Source organism: Salmo salar, chromosome 23 (genome assembly GCF_965601325.2).
Source record: "Salmo salar chromosome 23, fSalSal1, whole genome shotgun sequence".
In the NCBI taxonomy this organism is placed as follows: Eukaryota; Metazoa; Chordata; class Actinopteri; order Salmoniformes; family Salmonidae; genus Salmo; species Salmo salar.
In genome coordinates this window covers 1,844,977-1,866,213 of record NC_138313.1, presented here as the reverse complement: position 1 = coordinate 1,866,213, position 21,237 = coordinate 1,844,977, and the positions used below count along the sequence as shown (strand labels likewise).

Here is a 21,237-nt window from a genome sequence, read left to right as displayed (position 1 = left end):
CCGCCTTAAGCTAAGCAAACTACAGCAAAATGTAATTGCATTCATAAACACAGATTTTAGTCTGTAGCCTATGCCTATTGAAATTACAAGTCAATCTTGCAAATGGGCCATTTATAACGGTTTGTAGCCTTAATATCTGGCACATAATTGCCAGAAAATAGCCTAACAGTTTTTTTATGTTCATCCAAGTGTTTCTTGCTCAGAGATTTCCTGTCGGATTTATCTATAGTTACGCACATGCGCAAAGAATACTGATTGGCTGAAAGCTGTGCTATATCAGACCATCTATCACGGGTATTACAAAACATAACTTTTTACTGTTCTAATCACAGTGGTACCCAGTTTATAATAGCAATAATGCACCCCGGGGGTTTGGGGTATATGGCCAATATACCATGGCTGACGGGCTGTATCCAGGCACTCCGCATTGTGTCATGCTTAAGAACAGCCCTGAGCCGTGGTATATTGGCCATATACCATACACCTCAGGACGGTTGAGCTAGCGTGCGCTAATGTGATTAGCATGACGTTTTAAGTAAAGAGAACATTTCCCAGGGCAGAGACATATCTGGTATGGGCGGAAATCTTAAATTCTTGTTAATCTAACTGCACTGTCCAATTTACAGAAGCAATTACAGTGAAAAAATACCATGCTATTGTTTGAGGAGAGTGCACAGTTCTGAACTATAAAATGAATTAATAAACCAATTAGGCACATTTGGGCAGTCTTGATACAACATTTTGAACAGAAATGCAATGGTTAATTGGATCAGTCTAAAACTTGGCAAATACAGAATTGCACCTAACCTGGAATAATACAGTGTGACCTTTCTCTTGCATTTCAAAGATGGGGGGGGGGCGGGGGGGGGGACCCATCTTTTACCAGATCTAATGCGTGATATTCCTTTCAAACGGTATCAAGAACATGCATATTCTTGCTTCAGGTCTTGAGCTACAGGCAGTTAGATTTGGGTATGTAGTTTTAGGCGATTTTTTTGTATATTTTTTTAAAGGGTCCAATCCTTAAGAGGTTGCAACGTCATAACTTGCAATTATTATTATTTAGAGGTAACCCGAATTTTGCTTCTAATGTTGTTACAAGTTACTATGCTATTCCTTCTTAATTGGCTCAATAACGTTACAGAAAAAGGGTTTATTGTAGAGATATGGCAACTCCTCCCATGCTGTCAAAAAAAATGTGCGCTAGTTTTTCCAAGCCTTTGAGTGGTCATGGGCTCAACATTTTCACTTCACCTGGCAACCCTGCGTCTATCTGTACACTTCACATACCATCAACTGTCATGCACAGATTTTAGCTAGCTCCATTTTACTTACCTAGTTGCTGTGCATAAAATATCCATCCATCTGTTTAAGTGTGTGTGTGTTTAAGTGACCAAGCCACGCAAATATGTAGGCTAGCCTACTGACTAGATCATACAATCAATCATCTCGTCTGGTACGTTTTGGGCCTAGCTGGCTCGCGAACAGCCCCAACGGTGCTGCAACACGTTTTCAATTTAACTAACGTCAACGGGCTAGCTGTGCCTCCTTGGTCAATGACTAAACATTTACATTATGGCAAAAATGTAAGAAATAATATGCATCATAACTAGTTACATATATACAGTTTAACCTTTCTCCAACAACATGTTATTTTTGTTGACGTTAGCTAGCTTGCAAGTACCTAGTTAGCTACAGTTGGCTGGCTAGACAGCGTTAGCGCGATTGCTAATTTACCTGTACTGTAACGTTACCAGCCGTCCGTTTCCTGTCCGACACTTAAAAATAAGCCCTTAGTCTTCGTTAAATGTCACAGGACTGTACAGGCCAATATCCTTATGAAACATTTGCAGCGAAGTACTTTCTTTACTAACATGCTAGTCGGCCAACTAGCTTAAGTCACTCTCTATGACAGAGTTTCTAAACCGAGGCGCAACATCGCGAGACTTCCGGGAAAGCTTGCCAAACAGACCAGGCCGGGTTTGAGACTTCAATGAGATACGTCAAAAAGTATTCCTTAGTTGTTACTTTTCTCAAAATCGAAAGGCACAACCTGGATTCTAACAATGTTTTAAGTAGTTCAACACGTTATTATTCCAACCTCGTGAAAGTGCGAAACTGACACGTGTTCATTTTCGTCACAAATTACTTTATAGTTAAGGGGTGCGTTTGAGTTGAAGGCTTGCACATGCGCAGTTTGGCGCGAGAGTCCGTTAACCCGATGCGGTGTTTCTACGCATGCATTTAGCTCGCCAACGTCGCCACCAACATCGCCTGATGCGGGATTTCTACTGGAGAAGCAGTTTCTGCCCAACTTCAAACCAGATTTTTTTATAACTAACCCAAGCTAGACCAGAGCCTGTCGTTTCCAATGGGAATAAATTAATCAGTGTGCAGAACGCGTGGGCAGAGCCAAGCACCAGCTATGGAAATCATATTGGCGCGTTCTAGCATTTATTTCCATATTTCCGTTAGGGAACGCCCACTTTGAAGTGCGTGTGTGCAGTAGCTCATTTCGCACTTGCACTCCGAAACAACGCAATTTTTTAAAACTTTGGCAAAGGGTAAAGTCAACAAAACGCAGTCCTCTCTGTTACAGATTTTAGTTTTGGAAACAGAAAACTGTATGGCGATCAAATGTTTCATCAATGATAAAATTTGCAGAATTTCTGTCAAAATCCATCTCGCTCCACCTTCTACTGGGCTTCCTCATATTTGGTAGTGAGAGGAAACGCCAACTGGACGCTTCACATTAATACATCCGGTGAAATATCTGACTCATTGTTCTGTGTTCCTACTGTACTGTCTGACAATCATGACCTACTTTCCGGCAACAGACAAACAATACTTTGTCAAACCAACTGCTGCCATGTGGGATTTTCTTCCCTCCAACTAATAGCTAAGTTGCACATGTGAAGCTTGTGAATGCTGTTATTTATAGTGCTGCTATATAAACATGAACATGGCTTAACAAAGCGGCAACAGCATCAATATCCAAATCCATGTGCTACTTACTGCCATTGAATCCTTGAACAAAGCATTGAACCCCCCCACCCCCCCCCCAAAAAAACCAAAGAGCGAGCTATTCTTCCATTCTAACATTGCTTCAGAAAATCATTAAATAATGCAAGAAAATACATCATTTGGAGGTTGAGATTTAATTGGAAATTAGACGAGGCCTGACAGTGAGCATCTGCAACCACACGGCTGGGGTTTATTCATTACGTCTTGCAACGGAACCTGTTTACAAACCCAACGGTTTCCGTTTAGTTTTCATTTGGAGTAATGATTACACCCCAGTACTACAGGTCAACGGTACGAATGAGTGTTGAGAATTATGTATTCGAGTTAAAACACACATTCACATGCCCCACACTTTTACATGCCCGCTGCCATAAACAAACACACCATTAACTCCCACATCTGGACATCAGAGACAGTCTCCATAGTAACAACTGGATACATGCATCCAGAGGAACTCCAAGAACTTAGAACAATAACCCACAGTGCAATTAATCTAGCTATACACATATATCTCTCTCACACACTTGATAAACACTTTGTTCCATTTAAACAGTTTTATTAACATTTCAAAATCTTCATAAATAATTAGTGAAAAAACAACCAAACCAAAAAATAGTTATCCATGTCCTCTTATTAGTTTGGTCCTATAATGTGAAAATGGTCCCCAGAAAAATTAAAATGATTTGTCCAAACAGTCAGTTCTTCAGAAAAAAACGAAGGAATAATAAAAGCCATTTAGCAGACACACAAATTAAAGGAAATTGGGAGGAAGGAGGTAAACTGATACTCAAGCACGGACAGGAGGAACGCGTCACTACATTTACAAAGCGCATTTACAAGGGGTTGACTGCTGGACTCAAGGACGACTGTACATGAAAAGAGATAAGAGGACGCTTTTCGCTTCCCGCCCAATCCCAAAGCAACCCCATGCTGTGCCCAATCCCAAAGCAACCCCATGCATAACACCTCAAGATGCCTCCCTCGTAGATCTGACAGGCATGAATAAGCAATATAGGTAGGTATGTGGCTTTACTATTACCATATTGCTAACACTTATTCAAAACTATTAGATCTACAAAGGACCATCAAGTAGTGTCACTAGGAAAGAAGTGGCTAAAGGGAGTTGATTTGGAACCGGGCGTAAAGGCATGCTCTACAATTTGTTCTTTATTTCTTAGTTGTTTATATATGGAATGGATGACGTAGCGTTGACTCAACGTACACGCATGGATGGACAGAAGGACTGTTCTTTTCTTTCTTTCTCTATTTCGTGGAGAGGATGAGAGCCACGATAAGACCGTAGAGCCCTAGGACCTCTGCGAAGATCAGGATGAGGATCATGCCCACAAAGAGCCTGGGCTGCTGAGCTGTGCCCCGAACGCCTGCGTCGCCCACAATGCCGATGGCAAAACCAGCCGCCAGCCCACTCAGCCCCACACTCAGCCCAGCACCCAAGTGGAGGAAACTCCTACATGAGAGAGAGGTGAGGGATAGAGCGAGATGGAGAGAGGGTAGAAAGAAAGTTGGGATGGAGATGCGTGTTGGAGAGAGGGAGAAAGAGATGGGGAGGGAGGAAGATTTATTTAAAACAATTGCAGTCAAAGCATCCCAAAGAGATTGCAGACCATCAGTTTACAGATGTAGGACATCGCTAACACTTCTGAAAAACAATGGTGAAAAATCCACCAATCCTATCAAGTGGAGCCAATACCATATTACCAATCAGATCGCTTCAGACATGCAGTGCCTAGCGGTAGACTTGAGAATGGGTAACTAGCGTCAATTTCTGAGCTCTTACTTGTAGAGGGTGACTTTCTCTGAAATGTTGTTGGCGATGAGCACCGCCACCACCAGCCCGTAGATGGCGATGATACCTGCCATGACCACAGGAATGATGGACTTCATGATGAGCTCCGGCCGCATCACCGACATGGCAGCGATGCCCGTGCCGCTCTTAGCCGTGCCATAGGCCGCCCCTAACGCTGGAGGAGAAGGAGAATTTAGAATTTCAAAAAGACAGAATTCCAAGACCATCCTATTTTGTCAACAGAACACAATTGTTTCAAGTAAAGAGAACGAGAGATTAGATTGTTATAGAGCGTGTGGGTATTAAAACCAATGGAGTTTGACAGTAGTGTTTGCGCTTGTTGATCAAAGCCCGTTTTCAATCACAGGTAAGCTTCCCTTTTCACGCTTTGTAGCTCTAGGAAAAACATCTTAAATCTTTACATCTATGAAGAAAACTCAATAGATCAACAAATGCATTAGCACATTGGTAATGCCCATCACAATGGTTTCAGGAGTTTGTGCAAGGTGGAGAAAGAGGTTGGGGATTTTGTGTGTTTAATGGGATAGTTTGTGATTTTGTCAACGAAGCCCTTTATCTACTTCCCCAGAGTCAGATCCAAATGGTATCCACAAGTTCATGTCTCTGCGTCCAGTATGAAGTTAGTTAATGGTACATTCACGAGCCAATGCTAACTAGTGTTAGTGCAATGACTGGAAGTCTATGGGAACAGTCATTCCAGTCGTTGCACTAATGCTAGTTGTGTTTAATTGTGTTAAAGCTAGTTAACAACTCCCTTCAAACTGAACGCAGAGACAAACAAAAGAATGGTATCCACGAGTTCATCTGACTCTGGGGAAGTAGATAAAGGGCTTCATTGCCAACATCCCAAACTATCCCTTTAACTCTTGAGGCTCACACCTTTCTGTAATTGCAAAGGTTCCCAAATTCATGAGAGCCTATATGGCTGCCTTCATTGCTTTAAAAACAAATCTGTCCTCTTCTCCCCTTCAACTGTACTGATTGGCAAAGACTTGACAGGTATAAACAACATGGTGAAAACTATGGTGAAAACATTAGGATGGCTTGGTCAGTTCTTTCAGTGAGGAGCGAGGATGCGAGGATTTAAGGAATAACTATTTTAAAAAAGAGCCACTGAGAGAAAGACTCCAGGATGTAGCCAGAGAAAGACATGGTGTGTGTCCCAATATCTCCTTTCTCCTGAAGTGTACACTTGTTCATTACTTCCCACAAACCTAAAAAAGCATTGTCTTGATGGTGGCATGGGAGACGTATACTGAACAAAAAATATAAAACTGCAACAATTTCAAACATTTCACTGAGTTACAGTTCATAGAAGGAAATCAGTCGTTTGAAATAAATTCATTAGGTCCTAATTTATGGATTTCACATGACTGGGCAGGGGAGCCTCGGAGGGCATAGGCCCATCCATTTGGGAGCCAGGACCACCCACTGGAGAGCCAGTGGGTGGTCCTAAGGCACTGAATCGCAGTGCTAAAGGTGTCACTACAGACCCAGGTTCGTTCCCAGGCTGTGTCACAACCGGAAGTCCCATATGGAGGGGCATAATTGGCACAGCGTTGTCCGGGTTAGGGGATGGTTTGGCCGGGGTGGGCTTTACTTGACTCCTTGTGGCGTGGCAGGCCAGGCACATGCAGGCTTACTTCGGTCATCAATGTTTCCTCTGACACATTGGTGCGGCTGGCTTCCGAGTTAAGCTGGCAGGTGTTAAGGAGTGCGGTTTGGCGGGTCATATTTTGGAGGACGTATGACTCGACCTTTGCAGCGATGAGACAAGATCGTAATTGGATATCACAAAATTGGGGAGAAAAAGGGTAAAAAATACATTCTTATGGTAGAGAAATTAACAATGAATTATCTGGCCACTGCTCTGTTGGACATTCCTGCAGTCAGCAGGCCAATTACACGCTCCCTCAAAACCTGAGACATCTGTGGCATTGTGTTGTGACAAAAGTGAACATTTTAGAGTGGCCTCTCACTAACAGGGACATGAACACATTTGGGCACAACATTTGATAGAAATAAGCTTTTGTGCATATGGAACATTTCTGGGATCTTGTATTTCAGCTCATGAAACATGGGACCAAAACATTGCATGTTGCGTTCATATTTTTGTTCAGTGTAAATAGCCAAGAGACAAGGACAAAGTCTCACTTCAGTCAACTTTTGTTTCAAGTAAATTAGGCCAACTTATGCGTGTGCAACGCTTCTAAAAATGAATCTTTCAACTCAGCTCTTCACATGCAGTGTTGAAGCGCAAGGTGGGATAGGCTATACGTTTTGTAGTTCTTTGACTTTTTGCAATTCATTTACCAGCTATGAAACAAAACTGCAGAAATACTTAGAAAATAGCTACTGCAGAATAAATGTTTCCATAAATGTGATCATACTTGACCATTTCTATTCACAAATACAAGTGAAATGCTCACACTGTGGAGACTGACCACCCGCCAACGTGGCTGGTGAATTTGACCTGCCAATGCCAAAATCTACCCGCATTTGACAGGTGTTAATTCTAGTCCCTGAATGAGAGATAATGGGGACATAGCCATGCAGTGCTGAACCCCGAAGGCAGTAGAGCTAACCTAGCCAAACGGAAGTGAAAAAATGCCAAAGGGCGAGGCCAGTCTGGTATTTAACTAGGCAAGTTAGTTAAGAAGAAATTCTTATTTACAATGACGGCCTACACTGGCCAAACTCGGACGACGCTGGGCCAATTGCGCACCGCCCTATGGGACTCCCAATCACGGCCGGTTGTGATACAGTCTGGATTTGAACCAGGTTGTCTGTAGTGACGCCTCTAGCACTGAGATGCAGTGTGTTAGACCACTGTGCCACTCGGTTTAACCAGTCTATCATCCACAGTACTTTAATTAGCCATGTAGCCAATTTTTCACATCTCCACAAATATCAGCGTGGGGCATGCTGGGTTTGGGCGGTTCATTTGCATGGCAAAGAGGGAGTTTGCAATTCATTGAAATTCATCTGATCACGCTTCATAACATTCTGGAGTATATGCAAATTGCCATCATACAAAGTCAGGCAGACTTTGTGAAAATTAATATTTGTGTCACTCAACTTTTGGCCACGACTATACACACACAATAGCCCATAATGACAAAGAAAAAAAAAAAAAAAGGTTTTTAGAAATGTATTAAAAAAACTGAAAAACCTTAAGTATTCAGATCCTTTGCTACGAAACTCGAAATTGAGCTCAGGTGCATCCTGTTTCCATTGATCATCCTTGAGATGTTTCTACAACTTGATTGGAGTCCATCTGTGGTAAATTCAATTGATTGGACATTATTGGGAAAGGCACACACCTGTCTATATAAGGTCCCACAGTTGACAGTTCATGTCTGAGCAAAAATCAAGCCATGAGGTCAAAATACTTGTCCGTAGAGCTCCGAGACAGGATTATGTCGAGGCACAGATCTGGGGAAGGGTTCCAAAAAATGTCTGCAGCATTGAAAGTCCCGAAGAACACAGTGGCCTCCATCATTATCAAAAAATGGAAGAGGTTTGGAACCAGCAAGACTCTTCCTAGAGCTAGCTGCCCGGTCAAACTGAGCAGTCGGGGGAGAAGGGCCTTGGTCAGGGAGGTGAACAAGAACCCGATGGTCACTTTGACAGAGCTCCAGAGTACCTCTGTGGAGATGGGAGAACCTTCCAGAGGACAATCATCTCTGCAGCACTCCACCAATCAGGCCTTTATGGTAGTAGCCAGACGGAAGCCACTCCTCAGTAAAAGGCACATGACGCCCACTTGGAGTTTGCCAAAAGGCACCTAAAGGACTCTCAGACTATGAGAAACAAGATTCTCTGGACTGATGAAATCAAGATTGAACTCTTTGGCCTGAATTCCAAGTGTCACGTCTGCAGGAAACCTGGCACCATCCCTACAGTGAAGCATAGTGGTGGCAGCATCATTCAGTGGGGATGTTTTTCAGCTGCGTGGACTGGGAGATTAGTCAGGATCGATGGAAAGATGAACTGAGCAAAGTACATAGAGATCCTTGATGAAAACCTGCTCAGGTTCACAGACTTGGACGAAGGTTCATCTTCCAACAGGACAACGATCCTAAGCACACAGCCAAGACAACACAGGAGTGGCTTTGGGACAAGTCTCTGAATGTCCTTGAGTGGCCCAGCCAGAGCCTGGACTTGAACCCGATCAAACATCTCTGAAGAGACCTGAAAATAGCTGTGCTTCGATCCTCCCCATCCAACCTGACAACACTTGAGAGGATCTGCAGAGAAGAATGGGAGAAACTCCCCAAATACAGGTGTGCCAAGGGTTAATCGCTGCCCAAGGTGCTTCAAAAAGTACTGAGTAAAGGGTCTGAATACTTATGGAAATGTTTTTTTGCTTTGTCATTATGGGGTATTGTGTGTAGATTGTGGGGGGGCAAACTATTGAATTAATTTTAGAATATGGCTGTAACGTAACAAATGTGGAACAAGTCAAGGGGTCTGAATACTTTCCAAATGCACTGTATATTTGCCTTTGCTCAACTAAAAAAAATCTTGGTCGACCAAACAATCGACCAGTCGACTAATTGCGGTCAGCCATAATTCTGGTTGATGGGCACCTCTACAACCAGGTGTTTTACATTTCTTGAGAACAGAAATATTTAAAGATTGGGATGCAATGAAATTTGATTTGACATATGTCCACTCTTACACCTTTCTGTAATCTGTCACATCTAAATACATTATAATCATTTACTTCAATGTCTATCATCAGATATAGAACCATTTAACCATGTTTCTGAGAGAACCAGGACACAAGTCCTGTACCCAAATGTCAATTGTCAACTTTTGAAATCATACTTTGCACATTTAAAGTGCATTATCCCAAGCCCCACATGTGATTTAAAGTCAGAGGGGGTATTTTAAGCTCATTCCCATAAGAGCTAACAGGCATAAGGTCACCTGCAGCTATTTTTTGAGTGAGCTGAGACTCTGCAGAGGTCCCTTGCTGACCAGCTGAGAGCAGAGTAGACTGCGCATTTGACAGACCTCCCTCAAGTTGCTGGCTGTAGTGGCTGGGGCGGGAACTGGGAGAGAAGTGTTAGCAGAGCTCAGTCCACCCTGATGAAGCTCCCACCAAGGGAGTGGAGCTGTTGCAGGGGATTGGTGGCTGCCAATTCTCCATTCTGAGTATTCACAGGAGGCCTTGGTGTGGAATCCTGTTGCAGGGTTGGGGCTGCAATGGGGGGGGGGAGGAGTGTCCCAGGCCTGTCCTGGGGTTGGGAGTAGGGAGGGTAACTAAAACTAGCCTGGGAGGGAGGTTGTGGGGAGAATTGAGGAGGGCAGTGTGGCTGGCGAAGCTCCAAACATTCAGCATATGAGGACTGATGATGTGAATGGTACTGCATCATGTGGTGCACTACCCTCAACAGTGTTTTTCTAGACCCTAAGGTAGTGGTCGTAGCTGTGTAGAGCTGGGCTGTGATGGGGCAGGTCTGGTAGAGCTTTGCTGAGGCGGGCCTGGTCTGGTAGCATGGGAGGGAGGTTGTAGGGGGAATTGAAGAGGGTAGTGTGGAGGGCAGTGTGGCCAGCGACGCTCCAAACTCTGCATGGGGCCTCTCTGACTGTACAGCTTGGGCATAGCTCAGTGAATCTGCATGCAGTTCTTGGGAGAGAAGTGGTGTGGGGGGGAAGTGTTGCTGGCTGTTCGCCAGTCTGTGTGGCGCCACCGAATGCAGGTCTAAAGGTGCGCCTGATTTGTCTCAGTGAGTTTGTGGCTGTTATGTTGCTCCTGTGAGGTGGACTGACCACCTAGAGCAACATCCTTTAACGTCCTAAAATGATGAAAGGAAGCCCAGTGGCGGGCAGAGGGAGAAGATGGATGTTGGACGACTTCCTGCTAATTTTCTCATTGATGAAACATTTGATCTCAATACAGTTTTCTGTTCCTCAAACTATAATATGTTATGAACAGTGGACTTAAGTTTTGTAGAGGTTTACCCTTTGCCAGTTTAAAAAGATTGCGTTGTTTAGGAGTGCAAGGGCGAATTGAGTTGTTTCACATCTTCACTTCAGAGTATGCATTCCTTAACAGAAATATGCAAATACATGCTAGAATGTGCCAATAGGATCACCCTAGCTCATGCTTGGCTCTGCCCACCTCCTTGCTTGTTCTACCCACTGATTAATTTTCTCCCATTGGAAACGACAGGATGTGGTCTTATCTTGGGTAAGTTATACAAATATTTTGCTCATGAAGGCTCTGAGGCTAAGCTATCCACATTCAGCTGTCTTCGAAACCGCTTGCGGATTCTCCGAGAAAGTCATCTTTATCCTGTTAGGGCTAGGGGGCAGCATTTGCACGTCTGGATAAAAAAAATGTACCCGATTTAATCTGGTTACTAATCCTACCCAGTAACTAGAATATGCATATACTTACTATATATGGATAGAAAACACTCTAAAGTTTCTAAAACTGTTTGAATGGTGTCTGTGAGTATAACAGAACTCATTTGGCAGGCAAAACCCTGAGACATTTTCTGACAGGAAGTGGATACCTGATGTGTTGTATTACCTTTAAACCTATCCCATTGAAAAACACAGGGGCTGAGGAATATTTTGGCACTTCCTATTGCTTCCACTAGATGTCACCAGCCTTTACAAAGTGTTTTGAGTCTTCTGGAGGGAGATCTGACCGAACAAGAGCCATGGAACGATGATGTCCCATTAGACACCTGGCGCGCGAGTTCATGTTGGGTACCCTCGTTCCAATACGTTATAAAAGAGTATGCATTCGTCCACCTTGAATATTATTCATGTTCTGGTTAAAAAAGGCCCTAATGATTTATGCTATACAACGTTTGACATGTTTGAACGAACGTAAATATATTTTTTCCCCTCGTTCATGACGAGAAGTCCGGCTGGCTTAGATCATGTGCTAACAAGACGGAGATTTTTTGACATAAATGATGAGCTTTTTTGAACAAAACTACATTCGTTATGGACCTGTGATACCTGGAAGTGACATCTGATGAAGAGAATCAAAGGTAATGGATTATTTACATAGTATTTTCGATTTTAGATCTCCCCAACATGACGTCTAGTCTGTATCGCAACGCGTATTTCTCTGGGCGCAGTGCTCAGATTATTGCAAAGTGTGATTTCCCAGTAAGGTTATTTTTAAATCTGGCAAGTTGATTGCGTTCAAGAGATGTAAATCTATAATTCTTTAAATGACAATATAATATTTTACCAATGTTTTCTAATTTTAATTATTTAATTTGTGACGCTGACTTGACTGCCGGTTATTGGAGGAAACGATTTCCTCAACATCAATGCCATAGTAAAACGCTGTTTTTGGATATAAATATGAACTTGATAGAACTAAAAATGCATGCATTGTCTAACATAATGTCCTAGGAGTGTCATCTGATGGAGATTGTAAAAGGTTAGTGCATCATTTTAGCTGGTTTTATGGTTTTGGTGACCCTGTCTTTGACTTGACAAAACATTACACACAACTCTTGTAAATGTACTGTCCTAACATACTCTAAATTTATGCTTTCGCCGTAAAACCTTTTTGAAATCGTAAAACGTGGTTAGATTAAGGAGATGTTTATCTTTCAAAGGGTGTAAAATAGTTGTATGTTTGAAAAATTTGAATTTTGACATTTATTTGGATTCAAATTTGCCGCTCTTGAAATGCACCTGCTGTTGATGGAGTGCACCACGGGTGGCACGCTAGCGTCCCACCTAGCCCATAGAGGTTAACTTCACTGCGCGCACACAGTTCAGGCGAGGTATGCATGGGTGGAAAGTCCCTGGCTGTCTAAGCTTGTGAGTCATATGACTGCGGGTGAATGACTGGTTCTGGAGAGTGGAGTCAAAGCCAGTATGAAAGGTGCTTTCAAGACAACTGGGAACTCAGAAAAGAACAAGGTAAAATCATGATGTCGAAAGTCGGAGCTCTAGAAAGATGCCAGAGTTTCCGACTTGGAATTCCGAGTTGGACGACCGTTCCAAAATTATTTTTAAGAGTTCACAGTTGTCTTGAACGCTTGGAAGTCAGAGATTTCAGAGTTGCCAGTTGTTTTGAACGCGACAGAAGGGCAACGTTATGAACCATCTCTGGTGTAGTCTTATAAAGGCCTTTTTTCGGTTAATGCGACAATATTTAATCGCTGACCTTGGCAAATAAAACGCTGTAGTTTACATTTACATTATCCAGAGCGACTTACATTAGTGAGTAGATACATTTTCATACTTTTTCGTACTGGCCACCCGTGGGAAGCGAACCCACAACCCTGGCATTGCAAGCGCCATGCTCTACCAACGGAGAGGAAATGAATGACACAGATCTGATCAAATGAAGAGGGTACCCTAACTCGAATGAATTTAGCACCATCTAGGCTATTGATTGAATATGGCTAGTCAGGTGCTGCATTAGAAGATGGCTTGTCAGTCACTCAGTCTTACTGTGTCAATACCATTGAAACTATACAGTTGAATATTTGTAGCTACTTTTTAAGTAAATACCGCACTCAACTTTTGCAAAACGTTAGGAGATGAAGAACATTGCGTTCTTCATTTCATCCGTCACATAATTTTTCATTATGAAGCTTACCGGTAGTCACGTGGTGGTTGTTGTTTACAAGCACACAGCGACGAGAGACCGGAGCCTTGTGAGTCACTCACTGTTGTGCAGCACGCGGCAGGTGATCGAGTTACAGTAAACAACTAAATGTTTGCCAGCTAGATATCTTATATCAAATTAATTGTCTAAAATGTGGTAAATGCTCTGCAGTTGTGCATTTGATTTGCAAATTTAGTAGCTAGTTAGCTATCTAGCTAAATGGTTAGGTTCTTCCAAAACATAACAGCAGAGAATCCACAATGCAACTCGTTCAGCATATGTCGGGAGACACAGTTTGTGTTACAATTGTTTGTCTATCCTGAAATAACTTAGGCTGATTTCCATGAACATGGTCTAAAATCAATTGTTAGGCAACTCCCACAATTCCACTAGTTTAGTATTTGAAGGGAGACACTGAGTTGCAAATAAACATTCTTAAAACACTTTCCATGAACATGGTCTAAAATCATGTTTTAGTCAATATCAACCATGCAACTAGTGCTGCATGCAACAGGGGACAGTTTGTGTGTTACCTGAAATAACTTTTTAAGTTGATTTCCATGAACATGGTCTGAAATCATGCGTTAGGCAACATCCACCATGAAACTTGTTCTGCTTATGACGGGAGATACAGTTTGTGTGTTACAATTGGCCAAGCAAGACTCCAACACCTTCATTAAGTTTGCAGGTGACAACAGTGATCACTGACAACGAGAGACAGCCTATAGGGAGGAAGTCAGAGACCTGGCCGTGTGGTGCCAGGACAACAACCTCTCCCTCAACGTGATCAAGACAAAGGAGATGATTGTGGACTACAGGAAAAGAAGGACCGAGCACGCCCCCATTCTCATCGACGGGGCTGTACTGGAGCAGGTTGAGAGCTTCAAGTTCCATGGTGTCCACATCAACAAACTAACATGGTCCAAGCACACCAACACAGTCGTGAAGAGGGCACGACAAAATCTATTCCCCCTCAGGAGACTGAAAAGATTTGGCATGGGTCCTCAGATTCTCAAAAGGTTCTACAGCTGTACCATCGAGAGCATTCTGACTGGTTGCATCACTGCCTGGTATGGCAACTGCTCGGCCTCCGACCGCAAGGCACTTCAAAGTGTAGTACATCACTGGGGCCAAGCTTCCTGCCATCCAGGACCTCTATACCAGGCGGTGTCAGAGGAAGGCCCAAAAAATTGCCAAGGACTCCAGCCACCATAGCCATAGACTGTTCTCTCTGCTACCGCACGGCAAGTGGTACTGGAGCACCAAGTCTTGGTCAAAAAGGCATAGCAGCTTCTACCCTCAAGCAAAAAGTCTCTTGAACAGTTAATCAAATGGCTACCCGGACTATTTGCATTGTCCCAAACCCACCCCCCAGTTTTACGCTGCTGCTAATCTGTTTATTATCCATGCATAGTCACTTTACCTCTACCTACATGTTTATATTACCTCAAACTAGTGCCCCCGCACATTGACTCTGTACCAGAACCCCCTATATATAGCCTCGCTACTGTTATTTTATTGTTGCTCGCTACTGTTATGTTATTTCTTTCCCCCCCCCTTTTTCTTAAAACTACATTGTTGGTTAAGGGCTTGTAAGGGCACGGTTAGTACCATCTGTAAGGTCTACACCTGTTGTATTCGGCACATGTGACAAATGAAATTTGATTTGACCTTATTTGTGAAACAATCTTCAAAATGTTTTGGTGCAATTCAGGAGGCTGATTGAGGACTTTATTAGTGATGAATGTGTTTTTTTTTTATGACCATGTCCTTTCTGCTTGCATTTTGTATTTACATCGATGTGTGTAAGTTATGTAATTCTGGGCTCATCTGTAAAATAAAGGTTAAATAAAATAAATAAAAATAACCATTTTTGGTGGCGAATGGAAATGCAACCGGGTGCTTCAGATGTATGGTGAAACATCTGGCTCATTGTTCTGTGGTTGAGCAGCCCAGGTGAGCAAGCTGATTAGCTGATTAGCAGATAGGCATCTTGTTGCTAGTCGACACGATTACCAACCATCGTTATTTAAAGTATCGAATTGGATGTCTCCAGTTAACACAAAAATACCTATATCAAACTGTATCAATAGAAATTGGCCAGCTTATTACGTCAATGGAAACGTCATCTGTTACGATGGAAATCTCCAGTCCGAATACCTACCCCCTCACATGACAGGTATGATAGCCAGTTATCTAACAAGCAACCGCATCCTCTTGGCTTTTTTGACTTGCCCGCTCCATAATCAACACAACATTCCTTAGTAGTAGACATTTCGGCCGAGAGTAATACGACCCACACACCCCTTATGATTGAACGAGGCATGAGACATATGACTGAACGAGGGTGTTGTGATAGTTAACGTTACCGCTGAAGACCATAGCCGCAGAGGCTCCCATCACTGCGAAGAAAGGGGAGTATTCGGGACTTTCTGACGACATTCTTACGCGTTCAGGGAAAAGCGCACAAACGTCCTTTTAAAAAAAAAAACGTTAACGTTTCTGTCGATTCTCAACACTCAATTGCAAGGCCCTTTGGTACAGCACAGGGACGACACCCGAAAAAGCCACCTCTTCACAGGAACACTGGTGTAGCGGTAGAAAATGGCGAAACGGGAAATGTCACATGATCATTCCACTGGCCATGTCCCATTATGTCGATGTAGGGGTGTCCAAAATATCCTGCGTGTCATGTCCATTTCGTTCGCGTGAGAATACAAATAATATAATTTGTTGCAAAGAAAGGTAGAACTTCTTTGTTTATAATTTCATCAAATAAATTAGATGATATCCCTAATTTTGTAGTCATAATGGTATGGTCCGCTGAAGGCTGTCTGTGGTCTATTCATGCTTGCCTGGTTGTGGGAGGGGATGTGCCGCAATGGAACACCGTTTGGGTCTTTGCATGTCAAAAAAAGATATGAAAGTGATGCAGAAGGTTACAATTTGTGGAATTATGCCATGTTTAGACTAGATCATGTTAAACAAGGTTGGAATGTGAAGCAATGAAATGGGTTACCAGTCTACTCGGTGACACCCACAGAACACAACTGTGAAGAGTTTACACAAATATTAGTGTTGTAGCTCTTATCGCGGGACTGTGACTGTGAAATCACCTCCCCAGTCAGCCTATTGTGTGGTGTATTGACATTCATATTGCACTCTACAGCTTTACCTAAGGATTGGGGATCAATGAAATGGGGTATTGTTAAAGGAATTTAATATCTTGATGATAATAATCAATAATCAATTCGCCTTGACTAATGCCCAAGGTTTGTAAGACAATGGGTTAAAATAATTAGGCAAGGACTCAGCTTTCTGCAAAAGGTTTCTGTAGCTTTATTCATGAGAACGTTCTGGCGTCAGGATAGCAAAACAGTCATTATATAGTTCTTGCTTACTTACGCACATGCATTTACACACAATCCGTTGGTGACCTGCAACCCCCATAAACTTCTCACACTGTTTATCACCTTCTGGCTCAGCCTGTTCCTTTCCTCCAAGGTTAGGAGCTCTCTGAGGTTTTACTCCCTTGACCATCTGCTTCTCTATCTCTCTATACTAATTGCATACACACATTTCTTTCCCTCTCCAGTGGTTCCTGGACTTTCCGGAACTAATCAGACTAATCGATCCCTACATTGATCATTACATTGATTATTCATTAACCATGCTGTATGACTAATAATTCATCATGGTTTATTGATTCATTTACCTTTATTAGATAATTCTCTTATCAGGTATCAGTCTACTCAATCCCCAATATATTTTTTCCCAACGTCCTCCTCAGAGTTATCAGACTCCAAAACATCCACGCAGTATTGTTTTTCCTCAGGAATGGTGTTCAATAGACATGGGTTGACAATAAATGTGGCTCAATTCACAGTTGTTTCAGAGTCCTGCAATAAGAGCTATGACGCTAATGGTTCTCTGGGTGTCACTGAGTAGACTGTCACTGAGTAGACTGATCCACAATCCATAGGTAAGGCTGTACAGTGAAATAAGTATGCCCCCAATGCAATTCTAAAGTCTAATACATCCAGTGTGATTTCAACAGCTTTTTGTCAAATGAACAAATTGTCTTTTGTTGATTTTATATAACAACATTTCAACCTCGTTTAGCATGATCTATTCAATTAGCTAGGTGTCATCAACTAAAATAACCCTCATTTATAAAGCAGTTCTTATTTGATAATGGTGGTCGGGCCATCTATGTGAAGCTAGCCACAATAATGGACTTTGCGGTTAGCCTTGAAAATAAAAGTATGTCATTGACAGTGATGCAAATTAATACAAATGTAATTATGCCATAATTGAATAGATCATGCTAAACGAGGTTGAAATGTTATATAAAATCAAAAAACAATTTGTTCATTTGACAAAAAGCTGTTGAAATCACACTGGATGTATTAGACTTTAGAATTGCATTGGGGGCATACTTATTTCACTGTACAGCCATACCTATGGATTGTGGATCTATTTGTGGAAAAATCACCCTGATTAACTCTTTAATCATATCACAGTTTACCTATTTGTTCATGGTTTTGCCTACACCTAGTGACCTGCTTTTTAAATTATATGAACAAAAAATTGTAGATTTTATTTGGAATGGCAAGCCAGACAAAATTAAAAGGGCCTATTTATATATCGAATATGAATTTGGAGGGCAGAAATGATTAATTATTAAAGCATTAGACCTCTCCTTAAAGGCATCAGTCATACAAAAGCTTTACTTAAATCCGAAATGGTTCTCTAGTAAACTGGTAAGAATGTCTCACCCGATGTTCAAGAATGGCCTTTTTCCCTTTATTCATATTACAACTGCTCACTTTCGGTTGTTTGAAAACAAAATCATCTCCAAAATATCATTATTTTTTAAACAAGCCTTAGAAAGTTGGTTGCAATTTCAGTTTAACCCACCTGAAAAGACAGAACAAATAACACAACAAATGTTGTTAAACTCAAATATACTAATTGATTAAAAAAAAGTATTTTTCAATAAAATGTTTTTTTTTTTAAAAGGTATAATTTTTGTAAATGATATCATAAATAGGATTGGTGGAGTTATGTCACACATGAAGCTAACACAGACATATGGAAATTATCTGCTCTACCTAAAATTACAACCAACTAATTGCAGCATTACCACAAAAATGGAAGAGGCAAGTAGGAGGAAAAAGTAAGGAACTTGTCTGTAACCATAAATGGTTAAAGAAAATTAAGATAAATAAAAACATATACCTATTTCATTTAAGGACCAAAAAATTGACAGCTGTGCCATATAAATTGCTGTAACGGGCGTCATATAGAGGAGACCAAGGCGCAGCATGTTGAGTGCTCATCGTTATTTTTTAATGAAAACGAACACTAGCCAAAATAAACAAAATGACAGCCAACAGTTCGGTCAGGTTAAACAAACTAAACAGAAAGCAACTACCCACGAAAACAAAGGGAAAAACAGGCTGCCTAAGTATGGCTTCCAATCAGAGACAACGATAGACAGCTGCCTCTGATTGGAAACCATACCTGGCCAAAACATAGAAAACCAAAACATAGAATGCCCACCCACCTATCACACCCGTACCTAACTAAACAGAGAAAACACAGCTCTCCTAGGTCAGAGCGTGACAATTGCAAAATAGTTGGGAAGAGATTTGCGATGTACCGATTCCATGGCACATGGTTTATGAATTGACACGCAAAACAACGCTGGATTCAAAACATCACATTTTTCAATATAAATTATTATACAAAATTCTTGCAATGTTATATATGTTATATGTTATATATATGGGAGATACAATCTTCCCAGCTCTGCAGATTTTGCTGCGAGGAGGCAGAGTCATTAGATCATTTATTTTGGTACTGTTCATATGTAGCTGGTTTTTGGTCACAGGTCTAGGAATGGCAGAAGAATTGCAACATTTACCTATAACTAATGCTGCAGATAGCAATACTGGGTGATTTGAAAAGTCATAGTCAATCAATCATTAATATACAAATTATTTTTGCAAAAAATGTTATCTTTAATTTTCAATCTGTAGAAGCTATTAGAATAGAAAGGTTCAGTACTTTTGTGAAGCATCATAGCAGAGTTGAAAAATATATGGCAAATGGAAATACAAAATGGATGGCGTTAACATATAGATGGGAGGGGTTGAATGGAGCTGAAGGGTGGGACTAATAACAACAAGATAACCAAAGTAAAACAAACGTGGTCTGTAAAATGTATATAGGTTCTGAAGTTTTGTAAAATAGCACAGTTACAATAGAAATCAAACTGGATGGACTTCAGAAACAGAGGAAGGACTAAAAACAACCAAAATATAACTATTGTAAAATAGATTGTGTCTGTAAAATGTATAAACTGAAGGTAGAAGCCTCAGTGTTACTGTTTATTAGTTGGCTCTAATTGGGGAAGGGGTGTGCTCAAATAATAAAGGTATATTATATGTATGTAAACTCAGCAAAAAATAAAACGTCCTCTCACTGTCAACTCCATTTATTTTCAGCAAACTTAACATGTGTAAATATTTGTATGAACATAACAAGATTCAACAACTGAGACATAAATTGAACAAGTTCCACAGACATGTGACTAACAGAAATGGAATAATGCATCCCTGAACAAAAGGGGGTCAAAATCAAAAGTAACAGTCAGTATCTGGTGTGGCCACCAGCTGCATTAAGTACTGCAGTGCATCTCCTCCTCATGGACTGTGATGGGGTCACCTTGGGGTCATGATAGGGGCTGCACCAAATGATTGATGTATTGTAATAATTGATTATGCTTATGTTGTATTAATAGAAGGGGAAGTGCTATACGACCCCTCCCCCACTACATTTATAGGATCCTGGACCACAGATGAGATATATATGCATTATAAGGTTTAATATTGTTCCACAGTTCTTTTCTAGTCTCTGCCTCTTACAAGAAACGGTTTGAGAGATGTGTGAGTTATTGCAGTCAAAACAGGGTGTCTGTGAGAAAGCGCCTCAAGACTAAAAGAGATTCATAGACAGACACAGAACCCTGCAGGGGAGTGAAAGAGATAAGAGACAAGTCAGACATACCACTGTAAGCCACACGGGAGTGGAAAATTACTGCTGAGTCCTTAGAAAACACTGGACTATTGTTCTCTCCTGCAAGTTTGTATATGCATGGGCTCTGTATATGCATGGGCTTGGTCTCATGAGTAGAAGGTGTTGACGTAGGCAGTTACATCACTAGGGGTTGACTGCAAGCATATTAAAGCAACTTGGACCTTTTTTATTTTGCAGAACTTACTCGGAAACATGCATGCTATGTTTGCGTTGTCAACTTCTGTCTGCAATTATATTAATAAAGGTTTGATTGATTTACTTAAAGATATTGTCTGATTGCTGATTTCACCAATAAGCCAATGATTGACAAGGAACAAGGAACCTACCGCAACAACTGCACCAGACTTGCCAGTTCTTGCTGTGAGATGTTACCTCACTCTTCCACCAAGGCACCTGCAAGTTCCCGGACATTTCTGGGGGGTATGGCTCTAGCCCTCACCCTCCGATCCAACAGGTCCCAGACGTGCTCAATGGGATTGAGATCTGGGCTCTTCTCTGGCCATGGCAGAGCACTGACATAACTGTCTTGCAGGAAATCACGCACAGAGCGAGCAGTATGGCTAGTGGCATTGTCATGCTGGAGGGTCATATCAGGATGAGCCTGTAGGAAGGATACCACAAGAGGGAGGAGGATAACTTCCCTGTAACGCACAGCATTGAGATTCTCTGCAATGAC

The 21,237-nt window shown here is 41.7% G+C and overlaps 2 protein-coding genes across 3 annotated transcripts in view; both read right to left on the bottom strand.

Annotated features, from left to right (window-relative positions):
• LOC106583885 (SPRY domain-containing SOCS box protein 3) overlaps window positions 1-2,116 on the bottom strand; it is a 34,428-nt gene extending 32,312 nt beyond the window's left edge. Inside the window, exon 1 of one of the 2 annotated variants that reach the window (XM_014168509.3) lies at window positions 1,738-2,116. The gene's annotated coding sequence lies outside the window, so the exon portion shown is untranslated. The remainder of the gene's footprint in view (window positions 1-1,737) is intronic. The other variant, XM_014168510.3, reaches the window with a different exon arrangement.
• A 1,023-nt stretch (window positions 2,117-3,139) lies between these two features.
• Window positions 3,140-16,065, bottom strand: LOC106583886 (V-type proton ATPase 16 kDa proteolipid subunit c). The gene is made up of 3 exons (XM_014168511.3): window positions 15,827-16,065; window positions 4,823-5,006; window positions 3,140-4,492 (listed from the first exon to the last, which is right to left on the bottom strand). Exons 1-3 carry the CDS (start codon window positions 15,897-15,899, stop codon window positions 4,288-4,290), a joined length of 462 nt encoding a protein of 153 aa, XP_014023986.1. The 5' UTR covers window positions 15,900-16,065; the 3' UTR covers window positions 3,140-4,287.
• Window positions 16,066-21,237: the final 5,172 nt, after the last annotated feature.

Coding starts and splice junctions, on each gene's coding strand:
- LOC106583886 (XM_014168511.3), bottom strand. CDS start 15,899: ATGTCGTCAGAAAGTCCCGAATACTCCCCTTTCTTCGCAGTGATGGGA. Junction 5,007..15,826: donor TGCGGCTATGGTCTTCAGCG/GTAACGTTAACT, acceptor CTTCTCCTCCAG/CGTTAGGGGCGGCCTATGGC. Junction 4,493..4,822: donor GAGAAAGTCACCCTCTACAA/GTAAGAGCTCAG, acceptor TCTCTCATGTAG/GAGTTTCCTCCACTTGGGTG.